Source organism: Pelecanus crispus, chromosome 6, assembly GCF_030463565.1.
Source record: "Pelecanus crispus isolate bPelCri1 chromosome 6, bPelCri1.pri, whole genome shotgun sequence".
NCBI classification, from domain to species: domain Eukaryota; kingdom Metazoa; phylum Chordata; class Aves; order Pelecaniformes; family Pelecanidae; genus Pelecanus; species Pelecanus crispus.
In genome coordinates, this window is record NC_134648.1 from 13,334,166 (window position 1) to 13,357,285 (window position 23,120).

At 35.7% G+C, this 23,120-nt stretch overlaps 1 protein-coding gene across 1 annotated transcript in view; it reads left to right on the plus strand.

Moving 5' to 3' along the window:
- Window positions 1-18,065, plus strand: part of SBF2 (SET binding factor 2) — a 288,299-nt gene extending 270,234 nt beyond the window's left edge. The window contains exons 34-41 of the mRNA XM_075713224.1: window positions 2,532-2,658; window positions 3,999-4,126; window positions 6,129-6,362; window positions 12,928-13,032; window positions 14,458-14,651; window positions 15,076-15,163; window positions 17,532-17,663; window positions 17,967-18,065. Coding sequence (XP_075569339.1) covers window positions 2,532-2,658; window positions 3,999-4,126; window positions 6,129-6,362; window positions 12,928-13,032; window positions 14,458-14,651; window positions 15,076-15,163; window positions 17,532-17,663; window positions 17,967-18,065 — 1,107 coding nt within the window. The remainder of the gene's footprint in view (window positions 1-2,531; window positions 2,659-3,998; window positions 4,127-6,128; window positions 6,363-12,927; window positions 13,033-14,457; window positions 14,652-15,075; window positions 15,164-17,531; window positions 17,664-17,966) is intronic.
- Window positions 18,066-23,120: the final 5,055 nt, after the last annotated feature.

A 23,120-nucleotide genomic window follows, 5' to 3' on the forward strand; every position in this document is an offset into this window, starting at 1 on the left:
ATAATGTCTGAAACACATATTGGTTTACTCAGGTTTTAAATGTTCATATATTATGGAAATTAAGCATTTTAAAAGATGTTGCAGTTGTAATTTTCAAAGATAGGTCCCTGTAGACCTATCTTTCTAGGTGGTATGTGTTGAAATTGTAAAGTATAAAACATTGCTTCTAACTTCCATGTAAATTTTGCATATATCCCTTAAAATCAATGAATTAACTGAAATTGCACCAAAGAGTTATCAGAGAGAAACCAGCCACTCAACCTAAGTGGTTACACTGCCTACAGTAATAAAAGTATCTCTTTTATGTTTTTTTTTAATTGCTTAAATTAATACAATTATTTTCTCCTATGTTACATTTCTAGTTTATCACTTCTGATGTTGGAGCTGTATTTTATCAGGAGCTTTTTTCCCTGATAGCTCAGCCATGTGTTAAATTTTGCAGACTGCACTCCAGCTAAACAAATCATCAATAACAGTAGTCACTTCACCTAGCTGTGGAATCTTTCCCATCTCCAAGTGTGCTGAAATCAGCCACAGCCATTAAAACACAGACAATAATAACTACATTATTCACCTTTATCAAAGAAATGTTTTAGATGATAGTTGTTTTCACTTTAAAAGTAAATTATATTATTATAAATTCTAGTCACTTGTAGTTCCAGAAATCTCAGAAATGGGATCACTCACAAATCCTAGATCCATGACAGGATTTTAGTAGCAGCTTATTCTTGTAAGTCTTCAAATGTATTAAAATAATGTAAGTAGAAATTAGGACCCTGTATAAGTCATGTCAAATAGCGAGAATGTAGCCTCTCCTTCTTACAATATATTAAAGAAAACTTCTCATAACACAAGGAGAAAATGTATACTAAAGTACTTGTATATGTGTGTATATGTGTCTAAATGCACACACATATGCAGAGCTTTTTGAATTTCAGCACAAAAGTACATTATGTCATTTTTGAACAGAACTAGTGCGCTTGGATTATATTGTAATCTAATCTATGACAAAAATATTTTCTTTTTTATAAGGAAAACTAAAATGTTACTTTATGAAGTTGAAGTCTTGAATTTATTATAGAAAAAAATTTGCTTAGCTTTATTCTTACAAAACAGTGCAGGAATGTAGTCATTCGTATCAGGGGAGAAGTGGGGATAAAGTAAGTGTGCGTATGATGATCTGAGATATCTTAAAGTATCTTAGCATTTTAAATACCTAGCCACAAGCTAATATTGAGATATGATAACAACAAATTCTCTGACTGAAATGCTGTGTATGTGTTTATAGGTCCTTTGAAGGGATTTTCCTGTCACTGTTGTACGTTCAGTAGATAACCGTTCCTTGTTAAACGCATATTTTTTTTCTTTATTTAGCTGGTTGGGTTTTTTGCCAATTGGCACATGTGAAAATCTAAACATCAAGGAGCTTCAAGTAGTCTAATACTAGTTTCCATAAGTACTAAAAAACCCCACATTTCTCTCTTGAGGGACTGATAAGTAGAGATTAGAGAGAAAAGATGTAATGGGAAAATGAGAGTGGTGAGAATGCAAAAGACAAGGCATGGGAAGATTACAGAACTAAAGGTATTTTACAAGTTTGATGTGAAGCCAGGCAAAGCACAGTAGGACATATTTCCAATGTGAAACTCAATCAGCAATTTCTTTTTTGATTGCAGACTGTACTTATTTCCATTGTAATTGGGAATTTTTAGTTAATTACCATGCTTAAATCTGAAAATAAAGATTGCAATTCATAAACTTAATTGAAAAGTAAATTTGAAATTAATACATTAAATTTCTGTGAGCAGTATCTCATCAAGATTTTTGGAATCTGGAATTTTATATGGATATCAAGTATAAATATCATCAATAATTAATGCTAAAAAATGTTGCCATGAATGTTAAACTTCATCATTAAAATCTTACACCAGGCTCTTTCTGATCATGTTCAGGAGAAAGCAATTGTGAAGAGCCAACTATCCCATAGTGCTGTACTCTGATAATCTTGTATTGTCTTCTTAAATATCTGCTCCTGACTCCTGTTGGAGACATTCACTAAATTAGATAGAACCCAAGCCTAACTGAGGATAACAATATAAGACGTTATGTAGTTTTTACTGTTTTAAAAAAATAATGGCAAGACACGTCGTCAGTATGGGTTGGTGGGGTTTTTTTCGGTACTGTAATATTTTGGTGCATATTTTGAAAGAAAATGTGTAGACTAGCAAGTACTTCAGAAGTTAGCTATTTCAGTAATGGTAGATGGAATATCATTTGCAGCATTACCTCTGTACGTGTCTGCTATGTTGGGTTCTGAGCAATATCAAGAAGTCCACTGCAAAACCTTCCAATTAAATTTGATTTCCAGCTACATCCAGGAGTAGCATCTTTGCCTATGAAGTTACATGGTGTAACTTCATGGGAACATGGGAAATTATTTTGCTGTCATATTTCACATTATTATTTTTTACATATCTGTTTGTATTATACCTCAACATCCTTTTTTTTTTTTTTTTTTTTTTTTTTTTTAGATTCATCACCAGTACCCAACAGAGTTTGAGTTCAATCAATACTATCTAAAGTTTCTGGCTTTTCATCACATATCAAATCGATTTAAAACATTTCTTCTGGACTCAGACTATGAAAGACTAGAACATGGTATGTGTAATGTTTGTTTATTGCATATTGGTTTTGTAGTTGTCGGTATTTTTCTCGTCAATATTTGGTTTACAAAAATTTGCCTAGTTTGAGATGGTCCAGTAATTGCATGGTGATGATGTAATGAATTCCATTTCAGGAACATAAAGCAAAATGGAGGTGAAGAACATGTAGAATTTTCTGAATGAATAATTCCTGAGCCATGCCACTGATGGGACTAAGAAAAAGTGGAAGAAATTGCTGCCATGCCTCAGGGTTTTTTAGCAATTTATCCACATGGTTCAGCTTCCCCTATTAAATATCTTTTTTTAACAGAAACAAAGTCCTTGGGAATCCTTCAGAGAGTGCATGAGGTTTCAGGAAAGGACTTTCCATCTATTCTCTCTCACTTCTTTCTCTTGCATTCTCTTCAGTGTTTCTCTTCTTTTATATTTCCTTTTTACTCCATCTATCGTGTGCAACTTTACTGGTTCCAAGGCCTTATCTGCCCTCAGAGCCCTCTTAATAAGACTACACAACCACAGTTGAGGCTGTTCTTGGAACTTGTTCACTAAGCAAAACACTTCTGTGCTCTGAATTTCACTGCTTCGTGGGGTGGGTTTGAATGCTTTTCTTAAAAGCTGTAGTAACTGTGGACCAGACTAAACTTGAGCGACCATTTCATTGCAGCAAAAAAGTTAATTTCCATTATATACCTTCATTTGAACAAAAGCAAGGAGTTGGAGTCAATGCCCTGTGGTTCCTTCCAACCTGGATTGTTAACATGGTTCTACAATTTGGGGTGGGGCGGGGGTGGGGGGTGTTTATTTATTTAGGGGTAGTTTGCTTTCAAATACCATTTAATGCAATATAAAATCCTGTTTCCAGTAGTTTTTGGATAAGAGATATGTCCTTCTGAAGTAATTTCAGATAGCACAAATCTACAGCTAACTTATTTACACTAGCCTGATTTGTTTTCTCTGAAATGACTTAGCAAGTAATTTCAGGTGCAGCTGGTCCAGCAGATTGGAAGGGCTGGTACCCTTGGGTAGTCAGGGGCAGAATCGGTTAGTAGGGCATGGTGGTCTGCTGAGTCAGCATAGCTGCAGGCAGAAAGGGACATTCATAAATACACTCAAGTATTTCAGTAAATTTCAGAACAGGTTTATAAACATAATGCTACTGAATAGCTGCAGTTGCAAAGTACAGCAGTTGTGTCATCAAATACAATCTCTTGTTGCAGTGGCATTTGATAGCAGATTTTACTATACATTTAGTCTGTGAAATTCCTTTTGGCTGTGCTTTAGTGTTTGTTATGCATTATCATAAAGCTATCTTTTTGCTGCTATTATTTTCCCTAGGGACATTGTTTGAAGATAAAGGAGATAAACATGCCAAAAAAGGAATTTGTATTTGGGAATGTATTGAAAAAATGCACAAAAGGAGCCCTATTTTCTTCAATTACCTCTATGCCCCTGCTGAAATAGAGGTATGATTTTAAAAAAAAACCCACATGGTTTGTTATTCTGTGGGATTCCTTGAGTACATTTTGATATCTTAATTGTTCTTAACTGAATTAAGCATTTGGCGGACAAAGTTGACCCCCCTTGATTGACTGGAGCAGTGTCTCATAGGTTTATATTCTCAGTCATCTTAGTTACGAAAATGTCATTTAAAGGGCCAAAATCTGGAACATGTGTTTATGCATCCTGCTGAGGTAAATAAGGGTCTTTGTTTGATTTCATTTAATTATATAAATATATATATAAATGTATATAATATATATAAATTTATATAATTTAATTATATAAATGAATATAAAAATGATCTTAAAGTTTACACAGATTGTTAAAAAAAAAATAACCATTACATACTGCAAACCACAGTTATGGGGAAATGAGTTTAGAGTCCTAATGGGATACATTTCATAACGATCTGATTGAATCACATTATCTATATCACTGTCTCATATGATAATGTATGTCCACTAGATTGGACTGTGTCTTGAATAATTATATAAAATTCACAATACACTCAACCATTATAGAATACTGCAATAGCCAGGGAAGGAGTCAAGATATGTCAGAAACTGCAAGAAAAGGGTGCTGTTCTTACTGTAGTTCTGGAGACAAGACTGTTTTAAGATGTCCCTGGCATCCACTGCCCCACAGATGTTCATTCCTGTGCTGCTCTCTCCTGCTTTGGCAGTGAGCTTCACCCTGATAAATCATTTGTTTGCATGCCTATCCACTGCTGATGGCCAGAAAACGTAATGACGGGACAGTCTCCATTGTCTCGGAGGCCATGGTGCCACTGATATTTTTGTTGGTGTTTCTTGGTTTTCCTTTTTCCTCAAATTGTTTCACCACAGTGTATCTTAGCATACATAGCACCTTGCACTCAAATCTGCTATATAAACTGACCTCATTTTTAAAAAAAGAAAAAAAAAATTATTTTCTTTAAGGTATTTTGAGTCTGCATCCGATCATTATTGCAGTCAACAGTGCAGCCCCCTTCAACCCACACACACCCCCCACATGCACACACACTTAAACGCGCCTAATAAAGTGATGGTGCAAAAGGGAGGAGGGAGAATGCGTAACGTTCAGTAGACAGAAAGTGCTTCAGCTGTCTTTGTTTTAGGGAAACATCTGGTTTCTCTGTAGAACCATCACCGTGATGAATATGGAGCTTGATGGGCTGCTTGTTCACTGTATGTTCTATCCATTTTGCTGCAAGCAGTAGCCCGATTAGTAAACAATCAGGAGTAGCTTTTGATATTTTGATAGTGTTTTCTTTCTCTTTTTTAGAAGAAACTATTTTTCCTCATATGAAATGGCATCATAGTAGCAGAATTAGTGATAATAGCAGAATTAGTCATTATGACTATCACTCTCCAGACTTCAAAATTGCCCGTTCACCTGAAGCAGTAATTCCCTTCAAGTAAGGTGCATGCAAAATGAAACTTTTACGTTATTTTTTAAAAGGGAAAAAAAAAATTAATACAAAGTGATCTGTTTTAAACTACTCTGGAAGATCTGCAGTCTCTGGCTGCCTACTTCATATTACTGTGTTTTTTCCAAGTGGTATGTTCACCTCCGTTACACAGCCTGTCTCCTTTCTCTGATGGTAAAGAGTCTTGGATTTTCTGCTGAGAAGAATTGAAGGGTGACTGCTATTGAGTGCCTTTTGTATCCTTAACAGGAGACACAAAGACTGTGAGGGTACTACATATGCTGAATTAGAGGTCTTGGTAGGCACCTTGTTTAGTAGAAGGATAAAAATAAGCAGTATATTCCCAAAGCTAGTATTAGTTTTAGGTTTTGATCTGACTGAGCCAAGATCTTGCTGTGGAAATTATCAAACTCCAGCACTACTCACCCAGTGCAATATACTATTCAATTTAGAATAATGTAGAAAATGTAAGTATTGTAAGTCTGAAACTCAAGTACTTCCTTTCTGTCATTATAATAAAACTGTGTTTCAAATAGGCACTGAAACCAAATGTAAATATGTCCAGCCTCAAAAAGTGGGATTATTACGTAGAAGAGATTTTGGCTACGGGCCCTTCCTATGATTGGACCATGGTAACTGCAAAATGCAGTGTTTCGGAAGAAACTGACCAAACGGATGGGTCGCTCTCTCGGACTAAGAGGAAAATAGTATGGCCGTGTTATGATGATGTTAAAAAAATACAACCTGATGCCATCAGCAGCCTTTTAAATGTAAGTACACGTGTTACACAGAAAAATAGTTTTCTTATGCTCATGAAATTAATACTTACTTTTTATTTAAGTTATTGCCTTATAGATATTCTGTTATTAAAAGGATCATGATAGATGTCAAAACAGGTGTTCAGTAGAACTGACTGATTGATCTTGAGAAGTGATGGTTGGTCTGGGAATCAATCAGACTTCTGCAAAGCTTATGTTGTTCTGCGTGAAAACTTTTCTGGGAGTACACTTTAATAGTAGTTAACAACTATGAGAAAGCCGGTCACTGATTCATTTTTTTTCATTGTCTTTTTTAAATAATACGGTAGGTAGCATAATAAATTTTTAGGTTGCTTTTTATAAGAAATGCAGGAACTATTTTAATTTGGGAAAATGTTGAATCTAGCTTTCTTGTCCTCTTTCTACTCAGTTTAAAGTAGGTGTGCGGTAAAATGACAAAGACCCAGATCTCCAGACAGGTCAGAAAACAGAATCTGACACTTGTTGATTTTAACACGGGGGAGGCAGATAACAAACATAAACTAAACATCTTGGCCCAAATTTCTCAAAAAAAGCTTTCCATTATGGCTTTTAGTTTATTCATGTTTACTAGCACCAAACTGGTAAATTTAGATTCTTCAGAATATTCTGGTACTTGAAATAGATGCTTGATTTTGGCTTTTTCTTGTTTGAGCTCATGTAAGCTGCTTAGGTTTTGTCCTTTCTTCATTAGAAGATGGAAAAGGATCCCATTATCCTGAAAATTGCTGTAGTTATTTTGAATGATTTAACATCTGTATTTTCTTATATGTTTGTTGGTTGATTATAATTAATTAACAGTCCTAATATTTAGATTCTCATCTTAATTGATAGTGCCGGAAAATGACAAGGGCATTCGTCGCTCCCTGGAGTTATTGTTTCAAGCCACATGCATATTCAGATACACATCACTATGTACAGTTTTTTTATTTTGAAAACTATTTGTAGACTTCACCTTATATTAAAGCTGGGATTATGGAGCCTAATATTGCAGTGCTTGGAAAATTGGGATATGCCGTGGGTCCCTGAACTCTCCTGAATCAAAGATGATTTTTAGCAAAGTCTTAAGGCAGAAAATTTCTGAATGGATTTGAGTCCTTGAGGATAGACTGCTTTTGCTAGAGCATTAGCTTTATCCTGGCACATTCCTCAAATTTCTTTTGGTCCATTCCTTCCATTTATAATTGATCAAACACAGGAACAATGCCCAATTAAAAAAAAAATTATAAAATAATCACTTGTAAAACTCCCCTTGACTCAAAATAAGATAGCCAGAACTTCTCAGAGCTTATAACTTCACAAATTAAAGAGCAGTCTCTCAGCAGGGGTCATATTGGGGATTCTTTAGCAAAAACACAGAGAGCTTTCGTATCAGGTAACTAAAGGCCAGAAGTACATCAGGAATATAGCAACAGTGTTGTTCTGCATTTCTTCCTGGGGTAGATGCCAAACTATCTATATCCACAACTGTGAGAAATAGCCATATAACAGGGAAATTAGCCATATTATATTCTAAAGATATGTGGGTCAGGTTTTATAGAGTTTAAATGTTATTTGTGAATTAGATTATAGTAATAAAAGATAGCAATGGAGAGGAACATTTGAAAAACTTTGAAGAGGTTGTATAAAGGTTACAAAAATATTCTCCTAAGTTTAAAAAGCAAAGTGAACTTTCTTTTAAAACAAGTTGTTAATTTAGGGCTATTGCTGATGTTGGAGAAAGACCTCTCTTTAACCATAAATCCATTGAGAGTGTGTTGGTATCCCAAAAATGTTTGAATTGAGACCATATTTAGCAATGGTAAGTTACTAGGGAAGATTGATTCTCCCCTAGTTTATAATGATAAGCCCGAATTTGTTTGTTCTAAAGATATTTTTTTCAATTGAAAACTAGATAGTGCTCTTCAGGACGTAAAGCTGAAACAGAGAAGTTATTGAGTGTCTTAATCAAAAATTTTCCTTGGTAGAATGTGCTGCTCTTCTATTAAGAGCAAAAGGTGTAATTTTTTTAGCAGTAAATGTTCTAAAGTGTTTTGGGTACATAACAGTCCACCTCTAACCAGATATGTGTACTGGCTCTATGGTTTCCATAAATCCTTGTGTTTATGAGTTGTAGGAAGTTAACCAATCTGCATATTTCATTCATTTAGTCCTAAATGAAGCCTTTTAAAGTCTGCGGATGATAAAATGCATTTTAAAATACAGATTTCTGTATAAAGCTTCTGAATTCATTTCTACCACATCAGAGGCAGCTAACAAATATGAGCTAGGTTGCTTAAATCTTAAATTCTCAAAAGTGTACTTTGGAGACATAAATGTTCAAAAGCAGATACAAACAAAAGTGCTTCCCTTTAAGACCATTTTCTGATGGCCTTTCTGCATGACAGAAATCAGAAACAAGGTACTGACAGTAAGAGTATCTACCCATCCATTTTTTTAAAGAAAATGAAAGGTAATTGTGAAACAGTACACCTATGCCTCTGTTGTCTCTTTCAGAGATCAGTTGCAAATAGTTTTAAAATATTTTCTCCATTTAAAAAAGGTAGATTTCCCCATAAAACTCAAAACCAACTCATTTGACAGGAACTTTGAGGTTCCTGATGCCTTTTTTTTGGGGGGGGGGGGGGGGGGGGGGGGGGGGGGGGGCGGGTAAGCATTTGCTTTCCTTTCTTGTAAAATTCAATAAGGTAATGCCACAGTGTAGCACATCCAAGAGCCATGTCTTCAGTACAGGCTAAAGTTCTGGGTTAAATGTTTCCCATAAAGACTAGCTCTTTAAATGATCGTTTGACATGAGTACGTTGTGATACGTTACAATGAACTAACTTACCTAAGTGACATTCAGCAAAGGAAAGTGCAAAGTCCTGCACCTGGGGAGGAACAACCCCATGCACCAACGTATGCTGGGAGCGCCCACCTGGAAAACAGCTTTGCAGAAAGGGCCCTGGGGGTCCTGGGAACAGCAAGCTGACCATGAGCCAACAACATGCCCTTGCAGCAACAACGGCTCATGGTATCCTGTGTTGGATTAGGAGTGCTGCCTGCAGGTTGAGGGAGGTGATCCCTTCCTTCTGGTCAGCCCTGCTAAGGCCAAACCTGGAGTACTATGCCCAGTTCTGGTGTCCCTGGTATAAGAGGGAGATGGGGCTACTGGAGAGAGTCCAGCAAATGGCCATGAAGATGATGGACTGGAGCGTCACTCATATGGGGAAAGGCTGAGAGCTGGGACTGTTTAGCCTGCAGAAGAGAAAGCTCGGGGGGAATCTTATCAATGTATATAGATACCTGAAAGGAAGGTGTAGAGAAGATGGAGCCAAACGCTCTTCAGTGGTGCCCAGTGACAGGTCCAGAGGTGATGGGCACAAACTGAAACACAGGAGGTTCCATCTGAACATCAGCAAACACTTTTTCACTGTGAGAGTGACTGACCTCTGGCACAGGTTACCCAGAGAGGTTGTGGATTCTCCATCCTTGGAGATACTCAAAACCCATCTGGACACAGGCCTGGGCAACTGGCTCTAGGTGGTCCTGCTTCAGCGGGGAGGGTCAGACCAGATGACCTCCAGAGGTCACTTCCAACCTCAGCCATTCTGTGGTATATGCTTGGTTGCTGGTTGTATTAGAGGTAGCAATCTACCTATATTTCGGTGAAAATGCAAGTCAAATCCTTGAGGGCAGACACATCTCCACTGTTTCCCACTAATTTGCTAACATTCCTAAAAAGGTATTCAGTCCCCATAATTCATTGGGAGTGGCTCAGATTCTGGTACTTTTAAGAATTGTGAGAGATGAACCTACATGTCCTATTCTTACAAATAAGCAGTTACATCACTTAACATTAGATGGTGATTGCTCAGAAAGAGGTTGGCAAACTCAAAGATGCCACTTCAGGATGCCAGTCACTCAAATTAACTCTGCCATAAATATATGCCATAAAAAACTGAAGCTCTATAAGGGGTCGGTGAATAACCAGCAAAACAATAAAAATGGCACTTCTGATTGCGAGCTGTTTTATAACTTTTGGTTATGTGCTAGAAAGGCTAATCCATCAAAGTGGACCCTGAACCAAAAAGTTTATTCCAAATATTGAACAACTAGTCATGTACAACTTGTTGCACACACAGGTCTGAACACTTGACAGAGGCAGCAATTCAATCATTGGATACACATTCAGCACCGCTCCATTTGTAGTCAAAGTCTCAGAAGCCTTCTAGCCCAGGAGTTGAAGAGAAAATGCTAACAAGGAAGGACTTCCAAAACAGGGTGCTATGTCACAGTCAAGACAATTCACTAGTGTAGGACTTTGTCCAGATTGTTTTTTGTGTGCACAAACACATTGTGGATACATAGGAGGTGAACAGTCTCCACAGTTCTGGAGTGTCTGCAGCATTAACTCCTGTCTGTACCATTCAAATATTACGAAGCAGATTACTTAGCAGATACATCTTTTGAAAGGCACAGCAATGCTAATTGCTTGTAATTACTAATTTCAGGAAATGGATATTCATACAATTGTATTTGTTATAACCTTTCTTTTTATACATATTGACTTCTGCTCCTGTAAGTCTAGGCAACAGGAGATGAACCAGAAAGATAACTTTAAGGCATTTTTCTTTCAAGGAAATGCAGCTATTCATATTCCATTCCATACATGGAAGGAAAAAAATCTGATGTTTTCAGTAAAATTTAAAACTGAAGGGGCAGGAGTAAATGTTAGTGATTTATTGCCATATAAGTTTTTTACATGGGGTTTATTAAAGGAGAATTTATTCCTAACTTTTCAAGTTATATGTAGGAGATTGTTGAAAGTTTTTCATTTTAAGTTCTGGAAGCACTACTCATTGTGGAGCCAAAAAAGAAGGAATGTGACCCAGTTGCTAAGTAACAAGTTTCACTTACTTCCAGATTCTGCACAGAAAAACTCATACTCAGAAGTCAAGACTAGGGCAGAAAGAGAATGATCAGATTAAAACCTGACGAACTTTTAGCACTAAAGAGCTTGTATCCTTTTGCAGCAATTTGGAAAGCCTTTTACATAAAAAGTCTGTGGTAAATTGGTTCAGTTGTATGTATCCCATCAGGAAGCATTTTACACTGAGCACTTTGAAAGAGGAACAAGTAATCTAAAGAAGCCTTTAGTCTGTCTTGTGTTCACCATTCCTTATTTTTGTATCTACCTATGAAGATACTCCAAACAAAACTGTTCTGGTTTTATTTCTTGGCAGGAAGAGTGTCCCATAATATTTAATATATATGTGGCTTTCAACTGCCTTCCACATTTAAAACTTCTGGTTTGATTCTTGCTGTTAAGCCAGATTTCTTATATTTAGTTTTACTTTCGAGTTTCCTAGTTTACCTTCAGCCAGGAAGAGTTGGTAGAAATATTTTGTTCCTGTTAACACTGTCAAATACTGGCTTTTTTATTTTCACTTCAGAGTTCAAAATTTAGCTCAAGAGTTAATTTCCTGGTCAAAATATTTTCTTACCTTTAAAAATATAGTCATTTTCTGTAAGTCTTTCAATCAATAACAATTTCCTGAAGAAACTGTCATTCTAAAAGACCAATAGGAGTTGGAGAATATTATGAAATCTGCTTCAATCACTTGGTATAGTAGAAGTAAATAAAGTCAGAGACTTACTGCCTCTACTTTGAAAATAAATTTCTTGGGTTTTAGTTGGCTTTTATATAGGATGAGAATTCTCTGTCCTATGGCAATTTTTTGTTCCATCATCAATTCTTAATTGGATTTGCAAAATTGAGTTTTTAATTTGATTTCATTAAGAATCAGATTTTCTCAACAATATAGTTGTTGAAAGTAAAAATATAGAGAGCAAGCATGCCAAGGAATATGGACCACACATCAAAGTAATGACAAATGTATCGATGAGTGTTCACAAGTAAACATAAACTAATGAAATTGCCTCTTTTAACTTAACTTTGCATGCACTGTCTTATTAACAGGAAATAGCCCTAACTGGAGGTTATCGACATGGGTCATATTCCCAAGTTCCACAACAAGAACATGTTGTTACAGTTTGGCATCCAAATTGAATAAATCTTTCTGTTTCATTTCCGTCTTTTATTACAGCTTTGTATCACATTTTATAAACCAGGGTAAATGTTAATATTGGCAATGTACGATGTTGGTGTCACAGCACAGAATTTGTTCTTCATAAATATTTTTATAAAATACAGCCTATCCTTATCATTGTCATGTTTCTATTATGGCAATTGGTGTTGAATGTTATGTGTTCAGGAGAACTGGCAGGGAATTGAAAGCACAGTGGCTCCTCCAACCTGTGACATGCAAGCAGAATGATGTGGCTAACGCTGTACGTGGTTGCCTTTGACTCCTGAGTCTGACTGATTTCAGTTTATAGCTGGTTTGACAGAGGGTTTTGTACTTTACTGGGCAACGTGGCCTAAAAGTTCCTTGCGTAAAAATATTGACTAGAACGTGGTTGTATAAAAATGATTGCCAGGAAGTGATCAGTTAGAAATGTTTATCCTTAAGAAAACCCTTGTTATTTGTTTCAGGAAATTGAAAGGTTGGAAAGTAAATTAAATCAGAGCCCAGAAAGGTGGCAGCTTTTGTGGGAAAGGGTCAAAATGAATCTAAAGGATGACACCAGACAAGACAATGTAAGTAATAAAAGAGCTTATCCAATAGAATAATTCCGTTCCTACTATATAGGCTACCTGGGGCACTGACAAAATGACTGTATTTCTTGGAGTAAAATACTGCTTTTGAAAAATTGAATATGTTGTTCTAACCCATGATACTGGCTCTGTATTTCTGCATGTAGAAAAACATAATTATACTTGTGCTATTTATCTAATTGCTTTTCCAGAGTAGATTAAAGCATACACGCAATGACCATGAGCATTTTACTAATACACAAATATATGACTTTATATATTTAAAAGATTCTTGAAGTACAAAAAAACTCAGTTCCTGAAAGTAGCCAAAAGGACGTCACAGAGTTTCAGAGATGAGTAATGATATTTTCATGTCTAAATGGAATTTTGGAATTGTAGATTCTAGTAAAGGTAGGAAGTGTTCATGCTCATGTTTCCAATTCTTGACTGCAGTAAAGAGAATAGCTGACAATATAGATATTTTCTAAGTCAAAGGCTGCCTCTTTGCTATCTGCATGCACTAGGAAGAATGTTAGATACTGCTTTTTGTGAGCTTTCCCTATAAACTTGACACAGTGAGTTACCAGCTCAAGGCTGTACCCTAACTCTTCAGCTTCATGTGCTTGTTCAAATTTGCCAACCTCCATGCAATGGGTAGTCTGCAGCACTACTTTGTTATTTGTCCTTTGCTCTCAGGAAAGCAATATGCTTTATGCCTGTCAGACTCATTCAAGTTCACTTTATACCCTAGACAAATTCAAGATGAAAAAAGTTTTATCCTAGCAAAGCAGAGGATTTTTGTATTGAATTGGAAGCAGAAAAGAAAACACAAGTATAAATATACCTGCTATCAGTTTCCTGTCCTAGCTGTTATTTAAGGATTCTCAGATAAATGCAATAGCTAAGGGTCACCCCCAAATAACGCTGTCTCTAGGATACTTTAGATTAAGTCCAAATTCAGGATCCCTCTTTTTCCAGGTTATTGAGATTCTACTAAAATGATTTGGATCCGTAACGTAGTTCTTGGAAACTGCACTCTTTTTTTCCTTCCGTCCCTGCCTTCCCTTCCCTTCCTTTCCTACGAAATTTGGGAAATTTATTGCATCCAAATGTCTGACTAGTTCTAGATACTTCTGAGAAAGCAAGGGAAACATTGTTCGAGATTATGTCACTGGAATATACAAGGCTTTTCTGAAATGCTGATTTCTCACACCACGTGAACCCTTCTGCTTAAGAAATTCCCTGAATTGCCATCCCTCTGACTTCTTTTCTGAGGCAGCACTGACTTGTATTATGAAGATTTTTTTTTTGCCTCATAATAATTCATAACTTACATGTTGTACCACGTATTATTGGCATAATGTTGAGACAGTCTCACAACACAAGACACATTGCATTACCTTTTACTTTTATTTTCACCTTTTTTAGCTCCGGAGACATCCTTCTGGCTCCTCAGGGATGATGTCAGCTAATCTACATTCCTATCAAAAGAGGTCTTTGCTGGAAATACCTGACAGTGGGATGGGTGAGGAACAGAATGCAAGCATCTCTCCCTCTAATGGAGTAGATAGAAGAACAACTACGCTATACAATCATTTCACATCAAAGAGTGATGAAAATAGGTAAACTGAATAATCATAGAGTATTTATGAACTTTGTAGATTGGTACAAGTCTCTGCCTTAGCAAAAAAAAAGAAATTTTCATGTGCACAGAATGCATTGTGACTACTTTATTCCTTCTTTGTGGTTTTGATTACATTTAGTTGCCTTGATGGGTGGACCTCTATCTCCTAGCAGTATCTTTCAATCTTCCTCTTTATATGCACAAGCAAATTGTAGCTGCACATTTAGTGCATCCAAAGTACTGAAACAGCATTTATCAGTGTATCAGAGTTACCGATAACTAAACTATTCGTTTAAAACAGATTTGTTTAACTGCAGTAAAAGACGTGCTTGAACATGTATGTAGTCATTTTCAGACTTTTATATATCACCAGTATTTGTATTACAGAATCATGTGCCATTTATATTTTCTGTACCTTTCAGATCTTTTGAAGGTACGCTATACAAAAGAGGAGCTTTACTAAAAGGTTGGAAACCTCGCTGGTTTGTGCTGGATGTGACAAAACACCAGGTAAAACCTTTTCAGATAATGTATGTTTTTATGACTAGTTTGCTGCTTTTTTATTTACTGGGTTTGTATAGATTGATTTTACAAATAATACTAATAATTATTATTTTCAGATGCGATGCGTGTGTTACGTCATTATAGACCATATATCTATGTTTGTCTTGTGTATCTTGTAGCTGATACAGCATTCTGAATGGACAGAGGGGTTTTAGTATTTTGGCTTTTTAAAAACAGTGATAACCGTTTAGCATATAATCATAAAAGACTTCTTGAACTGGAAGTCATACTTTATTGTTTGTGCCCAAACATTTTTTGCCTGCTTCTTACATCAGGAAAAAACCACCAGGTAGTGCCTGAGGATATTTTCTGGGCACTGTGGTACGCAAGCAATAAAGCAACATTTTAAAGCACTGCTAACTCTAGAATGTCATTAAGCAATTAAGTGGTGAGCATAGTTTGCCCTTTAATATGACCTCTTTAGTTTCCAAAAGAACTAAAAGCTCTTTCTGAACTAGAGAGTGAAAAACTTAGAAGGTATTTCCTAGAGTGCAACTGGGATTCTGACAGCTAATATGGTAACTGATAGTAAATTTATTTCAGGCATTCATGTTGAAACTGTAGTAGTTACTATATGTTCAGTGTGTATTTTACAGCCTCTTTGTTCCTCAAGCACTTTGCCATGAGCATCTTTCTTTGCAAATGAAAAGGCATGATATACTTTGGAAAATTGTGATCTGAATTGCTTCAGCAGAACAATCCGTTTACCTCACTTGACTTCTTAGCATTTTTCAGTAACCTGTATTTGAGAAAGCTGGCCTGGAATCGTTGTATGAAGCTCTTTTCAAATATGGAGAATAGGACCACAGATTGTTCTGAAATGAGTCTGAGTTTTGTAAATGACTTAAAATGAGTTAAAATTTCATCTCAGATCTGTATTTCTAAAAGTCCTGAAATGCCAAGTTCCAGATTGAACAATAATTTCAGGTGTCATATATAGGAGTATTTTAGATTAGTCATAGTGACGTAAATTTAGTAGCAAAAGTATTCATAAATATTGTGACAAATCATTGTACAACAAGGAACACTAAAAACAGAGGAGATCTGTTGGTCTAAACATTTTAGCCAACTTACAATGTATGCCGGAATTCTGCAGTGGAAATTTGTGGTCTTACGTACTTTAAATAATGTTGGGTCATCAGGCAGTAATCTTCATTGAGCCAAATATTCCACACAGTGTGGGTTGTAACCTCTGAGACTCATGTATGCTTTTGTTTAACAATATTAATTTATTGTAATCAATACACTTAAAAAATATGTAATATAGGTAAAGACAGTAATCTTTTAAAATGCTAATTGAGGATTTCTAGATTAGTGTGGTAAAATACCAATAAATGTGCTGATTATAATTATTCTTCCTGATATACAGGAGAAAAGGTTCATTTTGCAGAAGGAAAAAATACTTCAAGATTTTTTTGTATATCCAGATACCCTCCTGAGTATCACAGCTGTAGGAGTAATACAGGTCAATCTTAGATGGAATTCTGTTGTTTGACCTTTGCCATGAAGGTTTGCTTTACTGTCTTGCCTTGGATTATGGGATTTTTTTTTTTTTTTTTTTTGGAAAGCAAGTATCAGATTTTCTCTTCTGGAACTTGTTTGCATATTGAAACTCAGTTTACAGAGTGGTTAACATTCATATCAAAGTATCTTTGCAAGGAGGGAAAAAAAAAGCAAGCTTCATTCAACCACTAAGTGCAGTATAGGAAAATGTGAGTTTTCTATGTAGTTTATAATTATGTAAAATTATACTTAAATTTTTGCTGATCATTTTGAATTCTTGAAATAGAGTAAATGTTCTGTTAACTCCTTGGTGAAGTAAAGCTTTTGTGTTAGTTTCAAAGTAATGAACAGTGAGGAGGTGCTTTCTGTTAGAAAAACTGGTAAGGAATGCTGAATCCTGAAGACCAGGTTCTGCTTTCATCCTTCGCACGTCCTCTGCCCAGAGCAATGCATGACTATTTCAAGCTTCTCTGCTCTGCAACTCTACTGACAAAATGCTCCTCCCCCAACTCTGTGTCCACACAGGAGCGGATGGTGGACACTTTGCTATTACCCAGAGATGTCAAATAGAGGACTGGCCAGTTAACAGCTATCACCAGTCCCACCATTTTGTATATACCAAACCTATGGTTTCTGTCAGTTGTGTCTTAGAAATTTCCCATATCTGATGTCCTCAGGTCCTCACAATATTTGTGCCTCCCACCCTTACCCCTGCATGCCCCCATGCTGTATCCAGGAAAAGGGAAGAAGTAATGAAAGGTCCATCTAAATAGCATATTTGGATTTTTTTTTTTTCTCTCTTGTGGTCTAGCTGCGATACTATGATTCTGGTGAGGATACAAGCTGTAAGGGACACATAGACCTTGCAGAAGTAGAAACTGTGATTCCTGCTTCTCCAACAATTGGAGCCCCAAAACACGCAAGTGAAAAAGCATTTTTTGATGTAAGTGTATCTGGTCTTTACTCGATCTTTATGTGAAACTTTCTTTTCTTGGTGTGTTTAACCTACTACTTTCAGTCCTGCTGGAGGGTGTGAGCTGGGAAGGAGCTGTCATGACAACTCAAGACAAAAAGTTTTTACACAGCTAGCATCTGGCCCTCGCTCTCAGCAGCAGAACTTCAAAAAAATGTCACATTCAGACCCAATTATTACATTGAGTATTACAGTTTAAAGTAAAGCTTTTGCAAGTTTCTTTTTCTGTTTTGTGTGTTGACTTGTCTACATGTTCTTATTTTCCCTTTGCAGTTGAAGACAAATAAACGTGTATATAATTTTTGTGCCCAAGATGCACAGAGTGCTCAACAGTGGATGGATAGGATCCAGAGTTGCATTTCGGATGCTTAGAAAAGAAAAACATTCCATAATAAAGACACGTTTAAAGCACCTCTTCCTGTAAGAAGCTAAGTTCTGAAATGTTACTGACAGACAACCAGCCTTCCTTACATTTCAGCCATAAAAGTTCACAATACGCTAAAGTTCCTTTTCTGTTTAATAATTTTAACCACTGTAACTGCAATTTTTTCCTGCAGGGAGGACTTTGAAAAATAATAATCCATTTATTCTGAATTTCCGCTTTCTTCAGTACAATTCCTAGCTATAAAACTGGGCTGTATTTGCACTATCATCTAATCCTGGTTTTCTCATTTCAGAGCTATTCTGTTAGGAAACCTGTCCAAAGGAAATTGTAGAAATTTTCCCTCCAACAGGAAGTGTATTTTCACTTCATTTATGTTTTTAAACAGAATGTTCTTATATCCAAGCTAGTCATGAATAAAGGGGAACATGTCTACAATTCCTAAAAATAAAGAAATAAAGCTTGTCAGTCCAGTGACACATGTATCGGTTGCCAATGTTTATAGGTAGTTAATATTTTTAAAGACCAAAAAGTGAAATTACCCGATACTAGACTTTCAAGTGTCTTCTCAGTGTGCAGGTTATTCTCTAATCTTGTGCTCTACTGAGCGCTTCTGTAATGTTGTTATGGAATTTCAAATTCTAGGGATTATCTGAAAATCACAGCACTTTTATTTTAGATTCTGTTTGCAATTACAATGGGATAAATGAAAGAAAACTGGCCAACACTATCCAGGAGAAATGGAAAACAACAAACTAGGAATTCAGTAGAAGAAAGATCTCTTATGTGGGAGTTGTATATGTTAATTTATATGCTGTTCTGCTCACTGTAAAATAAAAAATAACAAACATGATAATGCACTAAACAATGAAGCAAGCACTTGCACTGAAATCTTTAAAATGCAGACATTTTGCAGGACAGAGGTAAGTTATTTATAGCAGAACAATACTAGCTAGTTAACAACATTTACAGATATTAAATATGTACATAATCAGGTTTGATGTGTTGTGATTTGATACTTTTTAAACATTTTTTGCACATGAATTGGAAGACTGTTTATAGATTTTTACATTTGATAAAATTGTGTTTGTTGAGCTTAAAATCCTGGTGAAACATTTTTAATAGCCCCAAATCAGTAGAAATTTTACAGTCTACAAATATTGATGACATTGAGTAGAATATGTAGGTAATTAAGCCATTGTTTTTATTTTGAAATGTTAATATGTTAAATAGCACACTAATATTACAAAAGGTTTGTATATATGATTCATTATTTTCTCATTTTTCCAGACGTTCTGCTTGTAATTTAATGTCAGCCTAACCCAACTGACTATACTTATAAGATTTTTCAGTTATTAAATTGTTTGTGGTTTTTTTTATAACTAATGTTTTTTGTCAGAAAGGAACATAAATTTCTCACCACACACAATAGGAAATGCAGCTGTTTTTAATGCATTTGCAATTTCAAAACAAAACTATGAAGGATTTTTCTAGCATTTTTCAACTGAGAAATTTCCACCTGTGGCAATGGTGTTTGCACATTTGTATTTTTCTTTGTATATGAAGTACTTTTATATGTACTTTGTAAAATACTGATCCTGTTCTTAGGTTATATGAAAATATACGTACCACTACTTATTTTGTAACTAGTTAATTTTAACTCTTGTATGTTATGTGATATATGTATGCTAACCATCTTGTAATAAATACACTTCTTAAGGAAAAGTAAAACCTTTCCTTTTACTGTAAAAGAGAAAAAAGCAAGACCTACATGTTGAAATATTTCCACAGGCACAAGACAAATCCTTATTTACTCTGTATTAAGAATAATGGGTGTATTAAAAACTATGTGGTCTTTTGTATACTTGTAAATATTCGTACATAAAAGTTGCACCTGAGCATCCTTAACTCAAACACTTGTCAACAGTAATACTAAAGACTAAAGAAATCAGAATTTAAAGCAAAATTATCATTCTAACAAGTCTCAGTGTATAGCCTTTATTAAAAGGCTAAATACATATGATGTTCATACTAAATTGTTGAATAATTATGTTAAACATATTTAAAAAAAAAAATCAACCACATACTTTCACCCTGAAACGTATCTCACTCATTTATATCACCTTATGCAAAAATGATCTAGTTCATAAGAAATAAAATTTTAAAAATGACAAAGTCTTACTTGAGAATGTTGCATCTAAATTGAATTACTGAGTGTAGTGTGGGATAGCACAGTTAAAATGGAAAGGGAATGTGTGACGGAGGTAGGGGACCTGTGACAGTTCTTGGATGCTGTGGTGCTTAGATGATAAGGTTTGCATATTGAGCTTGGCATGGATGCTAATGTTGCCTTAAATGTTGATCTCAATTTTTAGTGTCTGTATTGATGGAAAATGGACTTGAGCAACTTAACTTAAAAATACCCAAATAAAAGCTGAAATGAGATACATGATATTTGTGGTGTTTGTATAAGGAATATACAAAGGAATGGTAGGAATAGGCTCTTGGTGTGAAGACACAAAGTTTGCAGTGTCCCTGAGCGTCTCTTCTATACAAAATGAAGATTCAAACAGAGACTTAGAGAAAATGTGGAGAAGTTAGCATAGCATAAGCTACAGGGTTTGTCAGTGTGTTTGAGTTGTGGCAGCAGAGTAGAGAATTAGGAACAGAGAATTTGCTTGGGAAAAGTTCTGTGTACAAAGGGATCCATCTTCATATTCTATGAAAATTTTCCAGAAAAACGAATCCATCCAGGAGTTGGGGATGAGGTAAACATGTGCTCCCTGTGGTGTGTCATATCACTATTCCTATACTGTGTATCATAACATTCCTACTGTAGAAAAGAGAGAGCATTATCAGGGGCTTTACATAAGGAAAGAAGATTACTTGCCCTTCTCTGTGGTGAGTAACAAAATGCCTGCATAATAGGTGGCAGGATGAACTGAGTTTAAGTTTTGAAGAGTTGTTACTGGTATATTATATTAGTAATTTCTCTTTCCTACCTAACATACAAGTATTTTCTATAAAAGTCCTTACTTTTGATGGAAGTTCAGAATTACTATACTAAATAATAAAATACTTAGCATGCCACATGTGTGGGTCAGTGGTTATGTAATAATACACAAACAGCTTACAGACCCAGGAACAAATGTTCAAAATTTTGTATCACATCCCACACACGTTATTTGTATCTGATATTTTGTGAATTGCAGACATAACAAAAATGTGGTGATCTTGTCCAAATACTGTCATTTTGCCTTTTCATCCTGTAATATTCTTGGAGTATGTCTAAGTGGCTGCACCACATTTCTCATTTTTCATATTTGTGATCATCCAAATATTTTGTCTGTTCATGATTATCCTGTGGTTGCTTTGGGGAGTCAGAAAACTGAAATGAATCTACCAGTTCCCCAGTTATGCTAAAGTTCATGCTGAGTATCACTGTTGCACCTACTTTCTGGGGTTTTGTCTGTATTCGATCAGTTTCTTCCCAGATTTTGGCTACTGTGCAAGCCAAGGGCAGTATTAGCATCCACATTCTCATTTAGGAAATTTTCATCTTTGAGTTTTTTCCTATACAACTTTTTCTTAATTGACTGTCAAAGGAGGATGCTGCAAGTTCACTATTGTTTTCTCTCTTTACTTATTATTCCAGCTAGCCTCTCAAAGGAATGGATTACTAATACAAATACTGTTGATAAGAATTGGTTTTATGTTTCTTTTTGCATAATACAAAATCTCCAAAGACTAGTTTTACCTTTTTTTATTTATCTGCTGTAGACCTTTACAGTCTAAGCTGATATGGCTTTTCACCCAAAGGGACTCTTCAGTTCTTTATCTTTAATTCAGTACTCTTTAAGATTGTAAGAGCAAATCAATTAAGTGTAATCAACTATGGCTGGCATCTTTATCCACAGTCACATTCTAGTAATTAAAACCCAGGTACTAACTTCCCTTCTTACCACCACCGCCAGTTATGGAAGTTTCTCCTTCATCACAAGACTGCCTGTCGAGAGCTAAAGGGACTGAACACTGATACCATCTCTGGTTTAGCAAGCAACTATGAAATAAACACAGCTTTTAATTAGTTGAGATTGTCATGATGCTCACCTGAGTCATTTCTGAGAAGAGGAAGAGTCTTTCTTAAACTGAGATATTTGATTTCATATGTGGACTCCAGATGTTACTCCTAGAAAGTTCTCAAAACCCAGTCTTGGAACTAAAGGTAAAAACTGTGTTTTAAAGGCAGACTCTCCAACATAATTTATTTGTTTATACTTTGGTCTCTATGCAGACCCTACAAACCAGCAGATGTGCTAGTGGCAGCTGAATTATAATTCCAGATTGCTAGTCATATCTAGGCAAAATACTGTCTGTCTGATCTTTTTCACGGTGGTCTAATATGACTGATCTCTGCTTCTCTAAAATACTGCTTGTTGTCAACATCCAATGGGAAATTACATTTTATCCCATTTCAGGTTGTACCATATAGTTCAAGATTCTTCCATTCTCTTCAAATTTTGCTTATGTGACAGAATTAGCACATGTATGAATAGGAAATGTTGCTTGATTGTGGCAAGTTTACTGTCGCTGTTGTTCATTGCCTACTCGTTGGTAAAGATGTTTTGTTTATGTGTCTTCTAGGAGGTTCATAGAGAGCCCATACTTTTATCTATAAAATAGGCAATAATAGAAGATGGAAACAGTTAGGCTAAAAGGACCACAGTATTATCCTAGAAGGAGATACAAAGGTAGCAGTTGTTTCAGGTATTGAATGGTACTTCTTCCTGCCCCTCATACTTACCTAGAAGAACCTGAGGCATAGTCTTGGTTTATTTTAAGATTTATTTATTGATGACTTACTTATCAATGTATATTGACAAAATATGAATATATACATTGTTGTTTAATGAATTTCTCTCACTGTTCAACTCAGTAAGGATTCTTGTATTTCAAACCCACTCAGCCTGTCACCAAACAGGACCTCCTAAACTTGTAGTGTCCCTCTGTGATAAAAGTCTCCATTAATTGTCAAAAATTTATCC